Source organism: Alligator mississippiensis, chromosome 15 (genome assembly GCF_030867095.1).
Source record: "Alligator mississippiensis isolate rAllMis1 chromosome 15, rAllMis1, whole genome shotgun sequence".
Lineage (NCBI taxonomy): Eukaryota > Metazoa > Chordata > Crocodylia > Alligatoridae > Alligator > Alligator mississippiensis.
Window position 1 is genome coordinate 8,881,896 of NC_081838.1, and position 16,162 is coordinate 8,898,057.

Below are 16,162 nucleotides of genomic sequence, written 5' to 3' on the forward strand. Positions count from 1 at the left end.
TATGCTCTGGGCACACGGGTCGATCTTGGAGTCCTGTGGGATCTCATGCCCCAGATGTGTGGCTTGCTGGGCAGCAGGCCTTGCCCAGGCAGCCTCCCGTCATGCCTCCAGAGCCAGCCCAGACAGTTCACCTTAAATATCCCACTCCCCAGCACAGACTGACCCAGCGCCAAGTTGTGCCACTTTATTTAGTCCTCTCTGTGTAAGGATGATTCTCTCAGCTAGTGCCCGCCCTAGTCCAACAGGCACTGCACCTCAGTGCCTCAGGGAGCTGCTGCCTCCTTCTCCTGCCCCCAGCCTGAGCTGCTGGGAGGACAGGGGATCCTCCATTCCCCTTCCCTGCAAAGTGGGGGATGTTGAGTCTCAGCTGCCCTGCAAGTCTGGTGTCAGCGTCTTCTGTGCCATCAGCAAGGCGCCTTCTTGTGTCTGGTTGCCCCCGATGAAGCCGCTGGTGTGCACAAAGATGCAGCCGGGGATCCCGCTCAGCTGTGAGAGCTCCTGGTCACGGAGGCCGCGCCATGCCTCCAGGAGGGGTAGCCTGTGCCCGGAGAGGGAGGGAATGAGGGACAGGCAGGGGCTGGCAGCCCATGCCAGAGCTGCACAGACAAGGGTAGGCCCCCAGCCCCACTTAACCACCAGCTTCCCATGAGATTTGGGGCAAATCACTCAGCCTAAAAGATTTAGGGGTCTCAGCCCTCCTTAGACCCCCTAAATGGGACTGAAGCTTCTAAATCACTTAGGGCCACATGCCAGCCTGTGATCTACCCTCCCTGTAGACAGGCAGTAGCCAGCTCAGACCCCACTACCCCCACCTTGAGGGTACATGGGGGGAGGGGTCCTCACCGGCTGTGGAAGCTGTGCAGCGTGGCAGGGACGCTCTGTACGCGCCACCGCCCGTTCTGGTCCGGGTACAGCACGAACTTGATGGGTGTCTCCACACCCAGCTCTGCCTCCAGGCTGAAGAGGTGCTCCTTCCAGGGGCAGCCGCCGCTCGGCAGCACCAGGATCTCCCCACTGGGGTCCACCTGGGGGAGAGGGAGGCAGGGAGAAGCATGGGGCTCTGTGCCTTGCCCAGGATGTCAATACCCCCTTGCTGGGACCTGGCACCCCCCAGCTCCCCTCACTTTGCCGACTGGGAGTGGACCCTCGCCTGCACTTCATCTATGATGCCCACAAGCTCCGTAGTACAGATAATTGTTACTGCCAAAGGAAACCCATGCGCTTGGCAAGAGCAGAGACCATCCCAGCAGGGGCCATGCTGGGAGCAAGGACTCCTGGGTTGTATCCCTGTGCTGTGGGGGCAGGTCCTGGCTTAGCAATAGCCTTGTAGAAGGCCAGGGTGCCTCCCCAGGGCAGAAGGTACCTCAAAGCGCTTCTGAACGGCATCCTCCACCAGGGTGCGGGCAGGCAGCCAGGCGCGGTGGTAGTAATCCAGCCGGTCCAGGAACTCGGCCTTCACCAGCTCCATCGCCTTCTGGAACTGGGTCTGCAGGGGGGGCAGACAGCTGGTGTAGGACCGGCCTAACCCAGGCGCACAGTCAGGCCCACTCTGCCACCCACCTTCCAGGGCATCCCTGGACCCTGGGGGGTGCTCAGCTCTACCGTGTGCAGGAAGAGCAGGTGCCCGTCCATGGCAGCACGAGGGGGAGTGGATCCAGCTGGCTTCTGGCTGGCGAGGCTGTGAGCCCTGACGCCATGTGGCTTCTTCCTCTACACACGTGTCCACGGGACAGGTCACCTCTATCTGCTCCCTGCTACATGCCTCATGGTCCAGCCCACCCCCTACCTTCATCTGCTTCTCCCCCTCCATGTGTGACCACGGTACAGCCTGACCTATGCCAGGATCAGCTCCTCCCTTTACATGTGCCCAACGATATCTTTGAAGATGGCATCCCCCCCCCCCACCTGTGTGACAGCTGAACGATTTTGGGGGCACTTCTGGTCTCATGAATTGCCCTCTCTTCCCTGATCCCCCACAGGCCTCACCTCAGTGTCCTGGTTGGGGTCATTCCAGCGGGGGTTGAGCAAGCCGACGCGAGCACTCAGGTCCGTGGTCACGGCATAGCGGGGCTTCCCGTCCAACTGTGCCACCCCATTGTCGATGGCATCGATCTCCTCCATGAAGTTCTCGTAGAGCTGCCGGGGCAGAAGGAGGTGGTAGGGCTCAGCGGGACAGTCCCTCCTGTCCCCAAAACACCCGAGGAGTCCGGATCTGAGCCTGCCTTGGAGGGTCGTCTGCTCCCGTGACCCACTGTGCCACAGAGAAGACCCCGTAGGCTGGCACTGCCACCTGGAGCAAGCGTGACTGGCGGGAGAGCACCAAGGGAAGCCCAGGAAGCCGTGGATGCCATGTGTCTCTCCCTAGCAAGTGGGGTCTAGCGCAGCAATCCTCAACCAGGTGGCCACGGTGCTCAGAGCTCCCTTCAATGGTGCTGCGGGTGCCACACAGAGTACGCCATGAGCTGTGCCAATGCAGTGTCAGCGGGCGGGGGCAGGGAGCTAGGACTCCTGGGTTCTGCCACGTTTCCAGGTCCGGGAGGGGAGGGGCAGGTAGAGCAGGGACTTTTCCTGCACAGGCAGTCGCTGTTAGGACTCCCCTAGCACCCCCCTGCCACATACCTTATCGTACAGCAGCTGCACCACGGGGTCGTCCTCCGCGCGCCCCAGCAGGTGGGCCAGGATCTGGGAGCCGAAATGCAAGTACACCAGCCCCGCGCTGCTCAGCTTGGTCGTCCACGGCTTGTCGGGCCTCAGGTCGTGCATGGACTGCGAGAAGGACCTGCCCGGCCCCGGAGAATCAGCCCCGTGGCCTCCCCCGCGCCCCAGCACAGCCAGCGGGACCCCGCGGCGCCGGGTGCTGCACGGACCCTGCGGCTCAGAGTCCGAGGAGGGGAAACCGAGGCAGGGCAAAGCCAAGCCACGGGGGTTCCCGGCAGGTACGGGGCCAAGCTGGTGTCCGGAGGACCAGTGCCGCGCTCCAGCCTCTGGCCCGCTCCCTCTTGCAAAGGGAGACGGGGAAGGGGCCCGGGCTCACCTCTGGTGATGGTCGTAGCGGTGCCGCTGCGGGTCGTACTCGCCGCCCACGTCCACCACCACGTCGCACTGGGCCAGCAGCTGGGGCTCCCGCGTCCGCACGATCTCTGCATCCTTGGGGGAGGGAAGGTGCCCGTGAGGGGGCCGGAGGCCCCCCCACCGCGTACTGGGGATGGGACCCACAAACACCCCCAGCCCCACCTGCACCAGGGTCCCCGTAAGGCCCTGGACACCCCAAAGCCCTGGGGCAGGTGGGGGGGGGGGGGCACAGACCCCGGGGTGCTGCGTTGGGGGGGGGTCCCGCGGAGGGGGGCAAGGGGAGCCCGGCTGCAGGTCCTGGGGGGGGGGTTTCATTGGAGACAGTGCAGGGGGCCACGCATCCCACGGCGGGGGGGGGGGTCCCAGATGTGGGGAGAGGTCCCAGGTGCAGGGGGGTCGTGGCAAGGCGAGGGGGGGCACAGAGTACAAGGTGGGGGGGGTCTGCGGACCCAGGGGGGGGGCTTGGAAGGGGGCGGGGCCAGCGGGGGTAGTAGGAGGGTCCCCGCGGGCAGTCCCACGTGCAGGGGGGGGGTCCGTACTCGGTAGCGGGGCAGCACCCGCAGCAGGGTGCAGGCCAGCGCCTCGTCGCAGTGGAAGTTGCCGTCGTGGGTGCCGAGGCGCGGGGCGCGGCCGGGAGCGGGACTCGCCATGTGGCGCAGCAGTGACCGGGCGGCGCGGAACCCCGTGCCCATGTCCTCCCGCCACTGCGCATGCGCCGGACATGCGCAGACGCCACGGAGAAGCCGCTGCCCGCAGCTGCTTGCCCGGTCGTGGGCGCCCACCTAGGGGCAAGGAGGTCCCTTCACGACCCTGCGCCTGGGGGATGGACAGGACACTGCACCCATCACACCCCAGGGTGCACTGGCACCACCTCCAGCACCAGCTTGTGGGGATTTTCTTCCAGCCACTGACCTGCTCCCAGCCCTCCCCTGCAGGAGGCGGGGTGGCATGGGGCTCATCTCATACTGGGATGCACTGGGCCACGGTGCACAGGGTGTCCTCATGGGACCCTGCAGGGAGCTGCAACCTCCCATGGCAGCCCCCCTGCCCCGCACGAGATACGTCCTGGACTGTACTGGGATACGGCCTAAAGAAAGGTCTTCATGGGAACTGGGACCACTGGTCCAGACCGGCACAAACCTCTAGCAAAAGCCTGGCGCCAACGCACTGAAACCTCCCATGGCAGCCCCTGCACCATCCCTGCGTGAGGAGGGGTTGAATATTGCTCATTGTGGACTATACTGGGATACAGGCTACAGGGAGGTCTTCATGGGAACTGGGACCACTGGTATGGCCTGGCACAAACCTAAAGGAGGAGAAAACCTGTCTGGCTTTTCGAAGCCAATGCACTGAAACCAGCCGGGGCAGCCCCAGGACCATCCCTGGGGTGGTTGAGGAGGGAACATACTGGGATACAGCCTCCAGGGAGGTCTTTATGTGGACTGGGACCACTGGTACGGACTGGAACAAACCTCTAAAGGAAGAGGAAGCCCGGCGGGCTTTTCCAAACCAACGCACTGAAACCTCCCATGGCAGCCTCTGGACCTTCTCCGGGGGCTTCAGTGCGAGGAAGGACTGAATATTGCTCATTCTGGAATATACTGGGATACGGCTTATGGGGAGGTCTTTATGTGAACTGGGACCACTGGTGCAAACCTGCATTGGAAACCTGGAGGGCTTTTCCAGAGCCAATGCACCAAAACCAACTCTGACAGCCCCGGGTCTTCTCTGGGGTCTCCTGTGTGAAGCGGGGCTGAATATTGCACATACTGGAATATAATGGGATACGGCCTGCGGGGAGGTCTTCATGTGAACTAGGAGCACAGGTGTGGACCGGCACCACGCGAAGGGTGAGGAGCCCCCGTGAGCGCGGCAGGAATTCATCGCCAGCCCAAGAAGCCCCCAAACGGCCACGCTGATGTGAGCTTTCCACAAAGCGACAGGCTTTATTAATAAGGTAACAGCATATTACAGTTATGCATGTAAGACAGCATCCAGCGTCCTGTGCAAAGCTCTGAAGGAGATTTCACATTCAAACGCATTTCTTTCCGGCTTCTCGTGTCCATTAGAAAAAGCTCAAGGCGAACAAGAGGGGAGGGGGAAAACAGGCAGCAATCACCTCTAGTCATCACTATAATTAAAAATAGAGATTTCTCAATTAGGTCTTCCTACAGATAAAGTGCACGGCCTTCCTGTCCTCTAGTACACAAGGCAACGACAGAAATCTGTTTCACAGTCGGAAGCGTCTCATGGGATTGTACACGCCTGTTTTACACGCCGAAGAGGGGGGGACGGGGGAGCGTTGCCGCGTCTACCAACCCAAAAGCAGCTTTAAATACGATTTCTAGGTTTAAAATTCAATTTACAGTTTACAATAAAGCATTTCCACCTATATTAAATAGTTATGGACATGTCAACAATCAATCATCTGGCAATTTGTTGCAATCATTCCTTGGATTCGTAACATATATGTATAGCTATATATAGATATCTATCTATATAGATATAGTTAGATCTATCTTTATCTCTCTAGATATATCTATATATCTATGTATATCTATGTAGATAGATATATCTATCTATATCTCTAGCTACATAGATATATCTCTCTATATCCCTATCTCTATCTATATAGATAGATACATCTATATCCCTATCTATATAGATAAATCTAGCTATCTATATCCCTATCTATATCTATATAGATAGACAGATCTATCCATCTCTCTATATAGATAGATCTATCTATCTATATCTATATAGACAGATCTATCTATATCTCTATATAGATAGAGATAAGTATAGATAAATCTATCTATATAGATATAGACAGAGATAGAGAGATATAGATATATATAATTTTTTTATTAACAGGCTCAATATTAAAAAGCCAACCAACTCTATCCCCCCACCCCCCCAAAAAAACACACGTTCTTCTAGCTGAGATAATATCAGACCTGTGTTTTTTATCTGGTCCCTGACGTGCTGAGTTTCTCTCAACATTTATTGCAGTGCTAATTCTTGCCCATGGCCTTTTCCACGCATTGGTTTACCCAGAATGGCAGACATGAAGTGGGATATACGCAGAACGGACCTTCACGCAGCAACTGTCACTTCCTGGCACAGCAATACTGATGTAAAGCTGGAATTATAGGGGTAAGACGCAGTTTATAGCCGCTGAAAAATAATCATCGCGGCCATGGCGCGTCGGGTGGCTGTGCTGAGCTTGGGCTGAGAGCGTGAGGAAGGGAGTCATGGGTGTCATTCAACACTGGGTTACATCACAGCTCATTCAAAAGGGTCTCTTGAAGGAAAAAATGATATTTTTTGGAAAATTCCCTGTTTCCAGAAAACAGGAAATCCCGCAACATCAGACGCTTTCCCATCGAAGATGGGATCTGAGAGTTGTGAAATAAATTTTAAAAGAAAAGGTCAGTTGTGGAAGCCAAGTCCATTCCCTGACCACTTCCAACTTGTATCTGGACTCCTATTTTTAAAGCCCCCTACATCTGAGCCCCTGAAAAGGGAACAGTCCCGTGCCTATTCGAAGCGGGAGCAACTGGGATGAGGTCTCCCCTTCTGCCCCAGTGCTGCGGTGCCTCGTCATGGCCAAGTTTCCATCCTGAAGGAGATCGAGCTCAGTCCGGCACAACGCCTCTCCTCCGGTCTGCAAAGGGGAGATGTTGCTAGCGGCACAGATGCAAACACCAAGAAACCTCCCATCATTTTCAGCGATGGCTGTGGGTGAAAAGCAGCCATAAATGTCCCTGCCCTGAACAGCTTCCAGTCTAAAAGGCACGAGTGGGTGTGACGGGAAGGGGACTCCGGTTTGGGAGGGCAAGGTGGGTTGCTTACTTCCCATGGGAGCTGGGCTTGGGGAGAGAAGAGCTGATCCAAGCAGTAGCAGCAGCATGGAAACAAGCCACATCACTGACAGTGGGGCAAAGGGGCCAAGGGAACAGCAAGCCCCAGAAGAACGTGGGTGGATCGCGTGGAGGAGGGAAGGCAAGGAGATACACAGCTGGATGCAGGAAACCCGTGGAGAGGGCTGGCTATCTCAGCAGCAGGACTGCAAGGAGCCTGGAGAGGATGGGGGGAGATGGAGCATGTTGGGGTCAAAACCAGACCTCTCCCCCACCCTTCAGAAATGGGGCCCAACACGTTGCTTGGGTGCAAGCAGATAGGCGACTCGAAGGGGCAGGCACCACGGGATGAGTTGCCGGGAGGAGGGTTGGAGCCATTTTCAAGGCAGCGCTTCCTTATGAATAAATTGGGTGCTTGGCTAAAGGAATCGCTTCAGCACGTTCGGGGAACCATCCCGTTGTTTGCTCCCTCCCAGAAAGCTTTCAGGCTTCCTCTGGAGGTTGTTCTCCTTGGAGACGTCACCCCCACCCCCATGAAAAATTGCATTCGGCTTCACCCCCGTTATGCAAGAAGCTCAGATTGCAAGAGAGTTTTGGAAGTCGGAGGAAGGAACGAGGATGCTGCAGTGCCCGGCGCTGATTTAGCCCCAGAAGGAAGCCAGGAAGAGGCAGAAGATGAGGCAGGAGGGTAGAAGCAGGTGCCAAGAGTGGCAGAAAGTCGCCAGGACTGAGGCAGGAAGAGGACAGGCATTTAGCAGAGCGCCGAGGCCGTGAAGCGCATGCATGTAACGGAGAAAGTCTTTGCAGACACTGAATTTTTGCTATGAGCGAGGAGGTCCAAGGAGACCGCTCAGACTGGGGCATGGAGGGGCAAACAGGACCAGGAGGGGAACCGGGTAGCATGCAGGATCCAGCAGGACTAGATAAAAGACCAGAGAATGAAGCGAGGGGAGAGTCCGGCCCAGAGCTGCAGAAGCAGACAAGACATTTTCAGCAGCAACAGGTCACAGCCAGGATACAAGACACGTCCGTGTTTTAAGGCACCAAAAAAAGCTGACAATTGTATTAAGACACAGTGATTTTCCTAGGAGGGGAGGGGAGGGGAGGGGAGGGGAGGGGAGGGGAGGGAGGATGGCGGGAGGGACATTCACTGCACTAAAAGCGAGCTCAAGGCACGTTGTTGTCCAAGGATCCGCTTTCATGCTTGCCCTTTCAGCGACAACGGCTGGGCTGAAGGGAGTTTGCCAGAAGAGGCCGGGCGTTATTTTAGACAGGATTATTTGTTTCCCAGGATATATCCGAGGAGCTTGTTAATCATTCCAGACAGGTGGATTTAAAAAAAAAAATTTTTAACCCTGGGTATGAATCAAATTCCCCTTTGTAAATGTTTATAGACCCATCTTAAAAAAACCCCTCTGTATTTTAAAAGACTGACACGTGCGCACACACATGCGTGCACACACACACACACACACACACACGCACACTGCTACCCACACTCCTGAACTCTGCCCATTTAAAGTGCGTTCGAGTGCCGACGTGCTGATACACCCTTGACAACATCACACCGGGGCTTTCCTATTCTATTATTTCAAATTCAGCTTTTCAGGCGTATCGCCCTCCCCCTGTATATAGTTAAATACAATCCTGGATCTCCGGCAGCGAGTACCTGGATATAGAGGCTATTGGTACGGGCTGCTTTTCAGGGAGACGTATGCAATGCAGCCCCAGGGACAAACCAAAAATGAATGTGGGGAGAAGTACTCTGATTTCATGTAGCCCACAAGGATAGCTGGGTGGAATCCCTGCTCTCTAAAGTCACCGTTTAGCCCCTATTGTAGGATAAATGCATTTTGCTACCAGAATCAAGAATTTTGTGACTACACTTCATTAAAATAGGGACATTTCTCTTGTCCCAAACCTCTTGGTCCAGGCGAATGCACACCCCTACAAGATGTGCTTGGAAATCTGGCATGTGGGAGAAATGGCTTGAAACACACTTGAGGCTTACGCTTGTCTGCGCTGTGCTGGTGACTTGCTAGAGGCAAAATGCAACAAGAGCCTTCCGGTGTGAGTGCAAAAGGTAGAGGAGGCAGCAGCTTGGCCATGCGTGAGCTGTCCGCTAGATGATTCTCTGGGATTAGAGAAATGAATATCTCGTTTGCAATGGCAGCGGTGGCTGTCTGAGAGAGGTCCAGGTTAGCAGATGGCAAATGTCCATAGTACACAAAACAGAGCCCTTCCTCTGCCGTACAGGATAGCCCACGTGACTCCATGCAGGGACCTGTGATGCTCTTGCTTCTCTGCCTAGCAGCTTCTCTTCAGTCTTGCCTGCCCTCTTCCTTGTGTCAGACTTTCAGGCATTCGAGATCTCTGCTTCTCTCCACCAGCCCCTACCACTTGCTGTGGGTCTGGGCAGCACTTTGCACAACGGGGCCTCTGATCTGACGGGTCTATAGGTGTGAGCACAATACAAGTGTTGGTATAGTCATGGTGGAGTCTGGGCCCTTCCCATGGTGGGAACAGGGCTCCTACGCTGCAAAGAAAAAACTCTGCAGAGCCTAGGCTGGTTCATCTCAGGCCTCTTCTGGGTTAGGCCTGTCTATGAACATGGCTGCGGCTTCCTTCCTTCATTATTGCAAATGTTCCTGCTGAGAAACAAGGACTCCTCTAGCGAAGGCTGCAATCTTGCTGCAAAATGGGGTCTCTTTTAGGGCACAGAGGGGGAACTCCATAGAAGCAGAGGGAGCTATCGTAAGACCTCACACTTAGCAGGCTCAGCAGATCTGCCAGGCAGCCCTTTGTCATCCAGATCACAGGCTGTCGGGGGGGATTGTAGGTCCCTGTGGGTTCTTTGATTTCTCATCTTGCCCACTAGTAGTGTTTGAAACATGGCGGGAGCAGACTTGGCACTGCTTGTTGGCTAGCGTGGATTCCTCTTGCTCTCTCGCACACCTGCATGGCACTCAACACTGCAATCCCTGAGATCGGGTGAGCTCAGACATCCTGTCCGTTTGTCATGTTAACGGTGATGCAGTGACCACAGCGTACCATGGCTTCGGAGCATCCTCCGATTGCACGCGCCTGGCAAACAAAGCTCTCTCTGAGGAGACGGAGATGCAAGGAATCAGTCCCACCGAAGGCAAGTTTTAAATTCTTCCTAGATCAAAACCTCTTTTTAGCGCTGAACAAGTGGTGCTTTGCAGCCAGCGGCAGAAGGCAGGGATTCACATGTGGGGACTGACTTTGGGATGGAACAAGGCAGAAACCCTACTTGAATGGCACCCAGGTACAAGTGTTTTAGGAAGGGGAACGGAGGGAGCTAGAAAAAGGACACCCCTTCCTCTCAGCCAGGAACATCAGTTTGTGAGAAGTCCCCACTCATTCCTTCTTCCACGTGGCCCAGCATCGGAGCTGCCAGTTTGAGGTTTTCCTTTGTAGAACACACAAAGAATAAAAATAAAATAAAGTAGGAGTTGGTGTGAGGCAGGGTCCGAGCATGAAGGTTGCAGCCAGCCTTACGACATCCAGAAAGGGTTAAATCGGCCGCTTCCAGAAGGAAGGCAAGGAGAAAAGCCACTCAACGGAGGGGGAAAATAAATGCTTGGCTGGGTTGCTCGCCGCTCTGCAGAAAGCCGACCCAGGCGACTGCTGGTGTGCAGACGACACAGGACTTCCAGTAGTGTGAAAATGATCTGCCTATATACAACCCCCCGTGAAGGGGCACCCCTCTCAATTTGCTCACCTAAGGGAAGCTGGCCTGACTTATCCTTTTATTTCTGGGTGCTTATCCCTGCATCCAGAAAAAGAATCAGGAGATTTCATTGCCGAAGACTTCCAGGACCAGTGGTGTGAGCTGCATGCTGTGCTCCGGCTGGAAGGAGAGGCAGCGGTACTGTTTGGAGTGCTCCTCGTTGAGGCTCCGCAGATCCGCCAGCTTCTGGATCATCTTGGCATAGAGCAAGCGACTGCCCGGGGGAGGATGCTGGCACTGGATGTAGCTCTGCAGGACGTTGGAGAGGCGGTCCTGAAGGGTCTCCACTAGCGCGGTGTCCTGCACGCCGGGGCGGTCTAGGAAACACCATCATAGAGTTAGATCAAACCCAGCAGAAGTGTCCTTATTGTCAAGGCAGCTGGACAACGGGACAGGCTGTCCAGGGATGTTCATAGATTCATAGATGTTGGGGTCGGAAGGGACCTCAGACCCCCTGCTCTGGGCAGGACCGAGCGCTCGGGTCAGACAACCCCAGCTAGGTGCTTGTCCAGTCTCCAAGGGCTTCAGGAGCTGGGGATGCTGGTGTCTGGGATGCTTTAGGGACCATGAATCCTGCATCTGAGCAGGGGGCTGGACCAAACTAACTTGGAGGGCCTATCTGACCCTAGGGGCCAGATTCATGTTGTAGGGAGGACTGAAGAGGCGACCACTTATTTAAGATAACCGAGTATTCATCGCATCCACCCACTGCTCTCAGCACCCTTGCACTGTTACCACCCATGACTTCAGCAGGACCCTCTTTCCATCCCCATGCTGAAGGTGCAGGCTCATGACCCTCTCCCAAATCCTCCGGCAAACAATACTTTTTGCAGCCTGCCCAGGAGAAGATCACCAAAAAGAAAAAAAAGGGCTATTTCTGGCCAAAGAAAGGAGCTGTCTCTAGAATCCAGAGGGCCCTATTGGCCTTCTCCTCTCTCTTTCACAGGGAAGGGGAATCCAGCTTAGGTTGACCTGCTGACTGCAAGATCACACCCTGTGTCTCTCTCTCGCACTCAGCAGTGTTTGAGGGAGCTGAAGTCATGGGCCAGGCTCTGCAGGGTCCTAGCCATGAGTTTTGTAGGCCACATTTCCTGGGTGCGGATGCGAGCTGCTCCCATGCGGTCTTGGAGCAGAGGACGTGCCTCTTACCAGGCGAGAGGATGCAGATGGCCATGAGGAGCACGTGTTCCTCTTCGTGCAGGTTCAGCTTCTTCAAGCCCACCTGGAATTTCACAAGTGGCTCCAGCAGCTCCATGTTGTGACCCGCTAGAAGACAACAAAACGCACCTGTCAGGGCAGCTCTTTCCCATCGCTACCAGCAAAGCCCAATGTCCCAGTGATACAGGGGTGGGCAAGTCCCTTAGCTCAGTGGGGGCAGTTTGGTCAATGGCCAAGGCTGAATGTTTCTTCACCCAACTGCAGCAAGGGAGGTTTAGGTTGGATATTAGAAAAAAACCTTTCTCGCTAGGAGGGTGTTGAAGCACTGGGACAGGTTACCCAGAGAGGTGGTGGCATCTCCACCCTTGGAGGTTTTTAAGGCCCAGATTGACAAAGCCTTGGCTGGGATGATGTAGTTGGGGCTGGTCCTGCTGGACCTCCTGAGGTCCCTTCCAACCTCAGGACCTCCTGAGGGACCTCCTGAGGTCCCTTCCCATTTTCTATCATTTGATGATTTCTAAATGCCAGGTCTCCTGACAGAGGAAGCAACTAAGCATTTGCTGCTTGGTTTTACAGAGACACGTGAGCCTGCTGCTCTGGCCAGGAGGTCCTCTCTCCTCCTACAGCTCCATCACCGTATCTCAATCCAGACCCAGAGCTCTACGAAGAATTTTGTATCAAGGCCTCTTTCCAGAGCAGAGACTCTTGCTACACCGTGAGGTTTGGGAGAAGGGGCATTGTCTTGGTCTGTTTTTCAGGGATTCAGCACACGGCTGGTATCTTGCACATTCACAAAAACCCCGCTCCTTCAGGAAAAGCCATCGTTAGCCCTTGCAAACTTTGGAAAGTTCTGCACACAGACTCCAGTCAGCTGGTGTGCAAAGCAGGGATTGGGAAGATGTACAGTCATTTTGTGTCTTACACACGTGCCACGTATCTGTACTCTGTGGCCAGCAGATGCTTTACATGCACAGTGGCTTGAATTTCCACCCTTCTGCCAATAGGTTGTTTCCCTGCATGTGCTGTTATTTTCCTTATATGTAACCTCAGCTTTCCCTGACGCAGCGTGAGACCATTGCTCCTTGTTCTGTCAGGCATTTACATCTTCTTTTTAGTTCAATTTTTTCCCTTTACTTTCAACCTGGCTCCTATGACACCTCCACCAACTACACTCATTTCAGGCAATCTTTTTGTGTGCGTGCGTGTAAGACTGATTGAGTTGCCTCTTGACCTCCCCTCCAATAAACTAAACAGCCTGAGCTCCTTAGCTTCACTTTTCAGGCAAATCTTCTTGACTCCAAGGTTGTACTTAGCTCCTTAAAAATGTTTAATATACAATTAGCCCCTGTGGTAAGTGAGACACCAGCTAAGCACAAAGCATTGAACACCGGCTCCTTTTTTGGGAGTGGGAACACTAAAACAAGTAGAAATAGGTGGAGGAGGAGGGGATAATGCCTGCAGGCAGAACTTCTTGGCATCACATCATGCCCTAAGAGATTAGGGGATCTATCTCTTTCCCCAGACATCTGCTGTTTTTCAATATTCAAATGGTTATTTTCCAATTACTGATTGGATCATTCAACGTTCATACTGTTCAATGTGCATCTTTTGCAGTGCTCATGGGGCTCATGTAGGAGGTAAGTAATGCACAGCTCTCATGCAGCATCAGTCAGCTCATCTGTCTGTTATTGCTGTATCTTTGTGTCCTCCTACATGAATCTCCAGTTACATCCTCAAAGTGGAATCAACAAATTGTTGCATTTAAGGCCTGGAGAATCAGACCTGGACACAGTTTCCTCATCCCTCATGTCACAGAGCTGTCACGGACCAGTGCTGTTCTCAGGGTAGGCTGGTATACAGAAGCCCCCTTACCTTGGGTAACATCACTGACTTTGTATTTGAAGTCATTGCTGCCGCAGGTCCATGACATATCCTCCAAGGTGAAGGACTGATTTGAGCGGAGCATAATGACTTCAATGGAGCTGGACTTCAGCAGGGCGATCTGATCCTCCGCTGTGAGATCCCTGAACACAGGGAGAGAAGGGAGGAGAAAGAAAACCAATGAGACCTCAGATCTAGTTTGCAAACTACCAAGTGCCAGCTTCCCCAGTTTGAAAATGCGCCTGCAAGCAAAGAGCCGCTTGCGTGATAATTGTCCTCTGCCTCCTCTCCTAAAAAAAAGAAAACTGCTGGGGCTAAGGGAACTGGCATGGTAAAGTGAAGTAAGAACTGAAGTCAGAGTGAGACACTTGTGATTTACAGTAGTTGGCCCGCATTTAAAATGCTTAACTGAGTTTGGCGTGGGGGAGAAAAAAGGGCCCTAGTATTATTTGATATGCCAGGAGCTCGCTTTGTCATCTGGCCTTATTGGTATGGCAGGAACACATTAGAAATCCCACTCAAGCTCCAGATTAATGTTGGGACTGAATAATGATCTGTCCCTGCCAGCGGGGAGATTAGAGAACCGCAGCTGCTGGGCCTGTCATTTTGAGAGAAAAACAGAACACTTGTGTCCTGCAGCCACGGGAAATGGAGCCCACATTGTCGTCATCGTTCAGATGAGCTTTTTCGAGCTGAGTGCCTTTAGCAACTGATCCTGAGAACATGAGGATTATCAGCCAGCAGCAGCGAGCCTGATGGCACCCCTTCCCCTCGCGGTTGCACCTCTCCGAGCAGTTCACGCCAGCACGGCTTTCTACCCTGGCACTCTGTAGAAAGCACCTTCGCTATAAGGACGGCTTCGATCCAAAGCACAAAGCAGAGACAAGACCCCCCCCCACCCCACGCACACCCCTCTCACCTGAACCCAGGGATCATCTTGGCAAAGCCGATCACTTTCTGTATACTGTAGCTAACCAGGTCGGCCAGGTGGGGAAGCATGGTGAGGGGCGAAAAGTTGATGCTCATCGACGGGCTGTCTTCGGGCTCGCTCAGCATCAGGTTGGAGAACATGCCGTGCTCCACTGAATCTGGGGAAGCGGGGTAGCACGTTTCAGACTGGTTGCACAAAAGCTTTGGGGTCTTCAGGGGAAAAGTTAAGCGAGGGGAGAGTCAAGCTCCACAACCACGGTAGCCGGGGCATTGCCCCAGCATCGGGCTCCCACGTGGCTTCAGCCAGGGAACAGCATGGCCAAAATAAAAGATGGGCAGAGTGAGGAGCAGACTGTTGGAGCGAGCTATGCAGGGGATCGTGGGCTTCCCTAGAAAGGCAGCTGCGCCCAGGCAGGAGAACGCCGGAAGCAAAAAGACCAGCTTTAATGCTTCTCTTTCCAATGGCCTGTCACATTTATCCATACCCGGTACCCGCTCCCCAGCCACCCAGAACGCAGTCATGTCAGCATTTCCTGGCACCTCACACCCAGCCACCAACACACCCCAAGCTATAAATTCCCTACTACCCCCTGCAAAAATTCACCTCTCCTCCACGCTGGTCCCCATCACCCCCAGCTTACCCACATCCTATAACCCACCAGCCAGGCCTCCACAGCTCCACCCCGGCAACAGCACTCCTAGGCCCATGGCACCCTTTGGTGCCCCGTGGCTTCACAGGCTGCAGCCCCTTTCCGAGCCAGGCTCCTTCCTGCTGAATTCTGGCACCAGAAATTTTAAATACATCACTATCCGCCTGAGCTCATTTGAGGGGGATGCCTTGCAGGGAATCTGTCTTCTGCCAAGACCCGTTCCATCACCAGCACCCTTCCCTTGAGACAGCAGAGGTTGTTTTAGGGCCAAGGAAGAGCGAATTTCCCTTTCTTTGATAAACTTCTGCCATCTGAGCTGGTTGCTGGCAAGGCAAAAAGATGATACAGCCCCGTGCCAGTGCTCAGGTCCCTCGGCTCTTTAGGAGGGGTTACAAAGAGGTCTTCTTTGCATGCTCTGACACAAAACCTATGGTGCAATGCAGCAAAGCCCTTGATGCACTTCAAGCCATGAGTAGGGACAAGAGCGCGCTTCGGGGCTTTGCTGGAGTGGAGGATTTCACTTCAGAAAGAAAGCATGCGAGTCTTAATCATCGCTCCCTTCAAAACCCATGTCAGGCTTTGTCTCTTGCTTTTCTTTTCCCCTGTGGCTGCTGTTGGCAGAGGCACCCCTGTACCACGAAGTACCTGGAGAAGAACCAAAAGGCTCCGAGGAATCTTCCGATGAAAAACCCTGCGTCAGGACAGACGATGACCTGGTCAGTCTTTGGTCCTCTCTGGCTCTCACAGGAGGCTGGAAGAGAAAGGAGGTGCCGCTTAGACCTCACAGGGCTGACCGAGGACGGCTGCATTCTCCTTTATTCTGCGTCTTCCCAGCTACCGCAGTGGGGGTCGCA

At 54.3% G+C, this 16,162-nt stretch overlaps 2 protein-coding genes across 5 annotated transcripts in view; both read right to left on the bottom strand.

Moving 5' to 3' along the window:
• Window positions 1-169: 169 nt before the first annotated feature.
• Window positions 170-3,796, bottom strand: MYG1 (MYG1 exonuclease). Its single transcript, XM_014610047.3, has 7 exons — window positions 3,612-3,796; window positions 3,035-3,147; window positions 2,620-2,779; window positions 1,987-2,136; window positions 1,364-1,486; window positions 844-1,025; window positions 170-538 (listed from the first exon to the last, which is right to left on the bottom strand). The coding sequence occupies exons 1-7, from the start codon at window positions 3,762-3,764 to the stop codon at window positions 364-366; spliced, it is 1,056 nt and encodes a 351-aa protein (XP_014465533.2). The 5' UTR covers window positions 3,765-3,796; the 3' UTR covers window positions 170-363.
• A 1,197-nt stretch (window positions 3,797-4,993) lies between these two features.
• VDR (vitamin D receptor) overlaps window positions 4,994-16,162 on the bottom strand; it is a 78,863-nt gene continuing 67,694 nt past the window's right edge. For 3 of the 4 annotated variants that reach the window (XM_019482714.2, XM_006273342.4, XM_019482715.2), the window contains 5 exons: window positions 15,954-16,059; window positions 14,648-14,816; window positions 13,720-13,871; window positions 11,839-11,955; window positions 4,994-11,006 (listed from right to left, as the gene is read on the bottom strand). In XM_019482714.2, coding sequence (XP_019338259.1) covers window positions 10,747-11,006; window positions 11,839-11,955; window positions 13,720-13,871; window positions 14,648-14,816; window positions 15,954-16,059 — 804 coding nt within the window. In that variant the 3' untranslated portion in view covers window positions 4,994-10,746. The remainder of the gene's footprint in view (window positions 11,007-11,838; window positions 11,956-13,719; window positions 13,872-14,647; window positions 14,817-15,953; window positions 16,060-16,162) is intronic. The other variant, XR_002088911.2, reaches the window with a different exon arrangement.

What these genes read in the sequence shown, in the direction of transcription:
- MYG1 (XM_014610047.3), bottom strand. Translation starts at nt 3,764, where the DNA reads ATGGGCACGGGGTTCCGCGCCGCCCGGTCACTGCTGCGCCACATGGCG. An exon ending in GGGTGCTGCCCCGCTACCGA is followed by an intron (nt 3,148 to 3,611) that starts GTACGGACCCCC and finishes CCCTCCCCCAAG; the next exon opens with GATGCAGAGATCGTGCGGAC. An exon ending in CGCTACGACCATCACCAGAG is followed by an intron (nt 2,780 to 3,034) that starts GTGAGCCCGGGC and finishes GGGGCCGGGCAG; the next exon opens with GTCCTTCTCGCAGTCCATGC.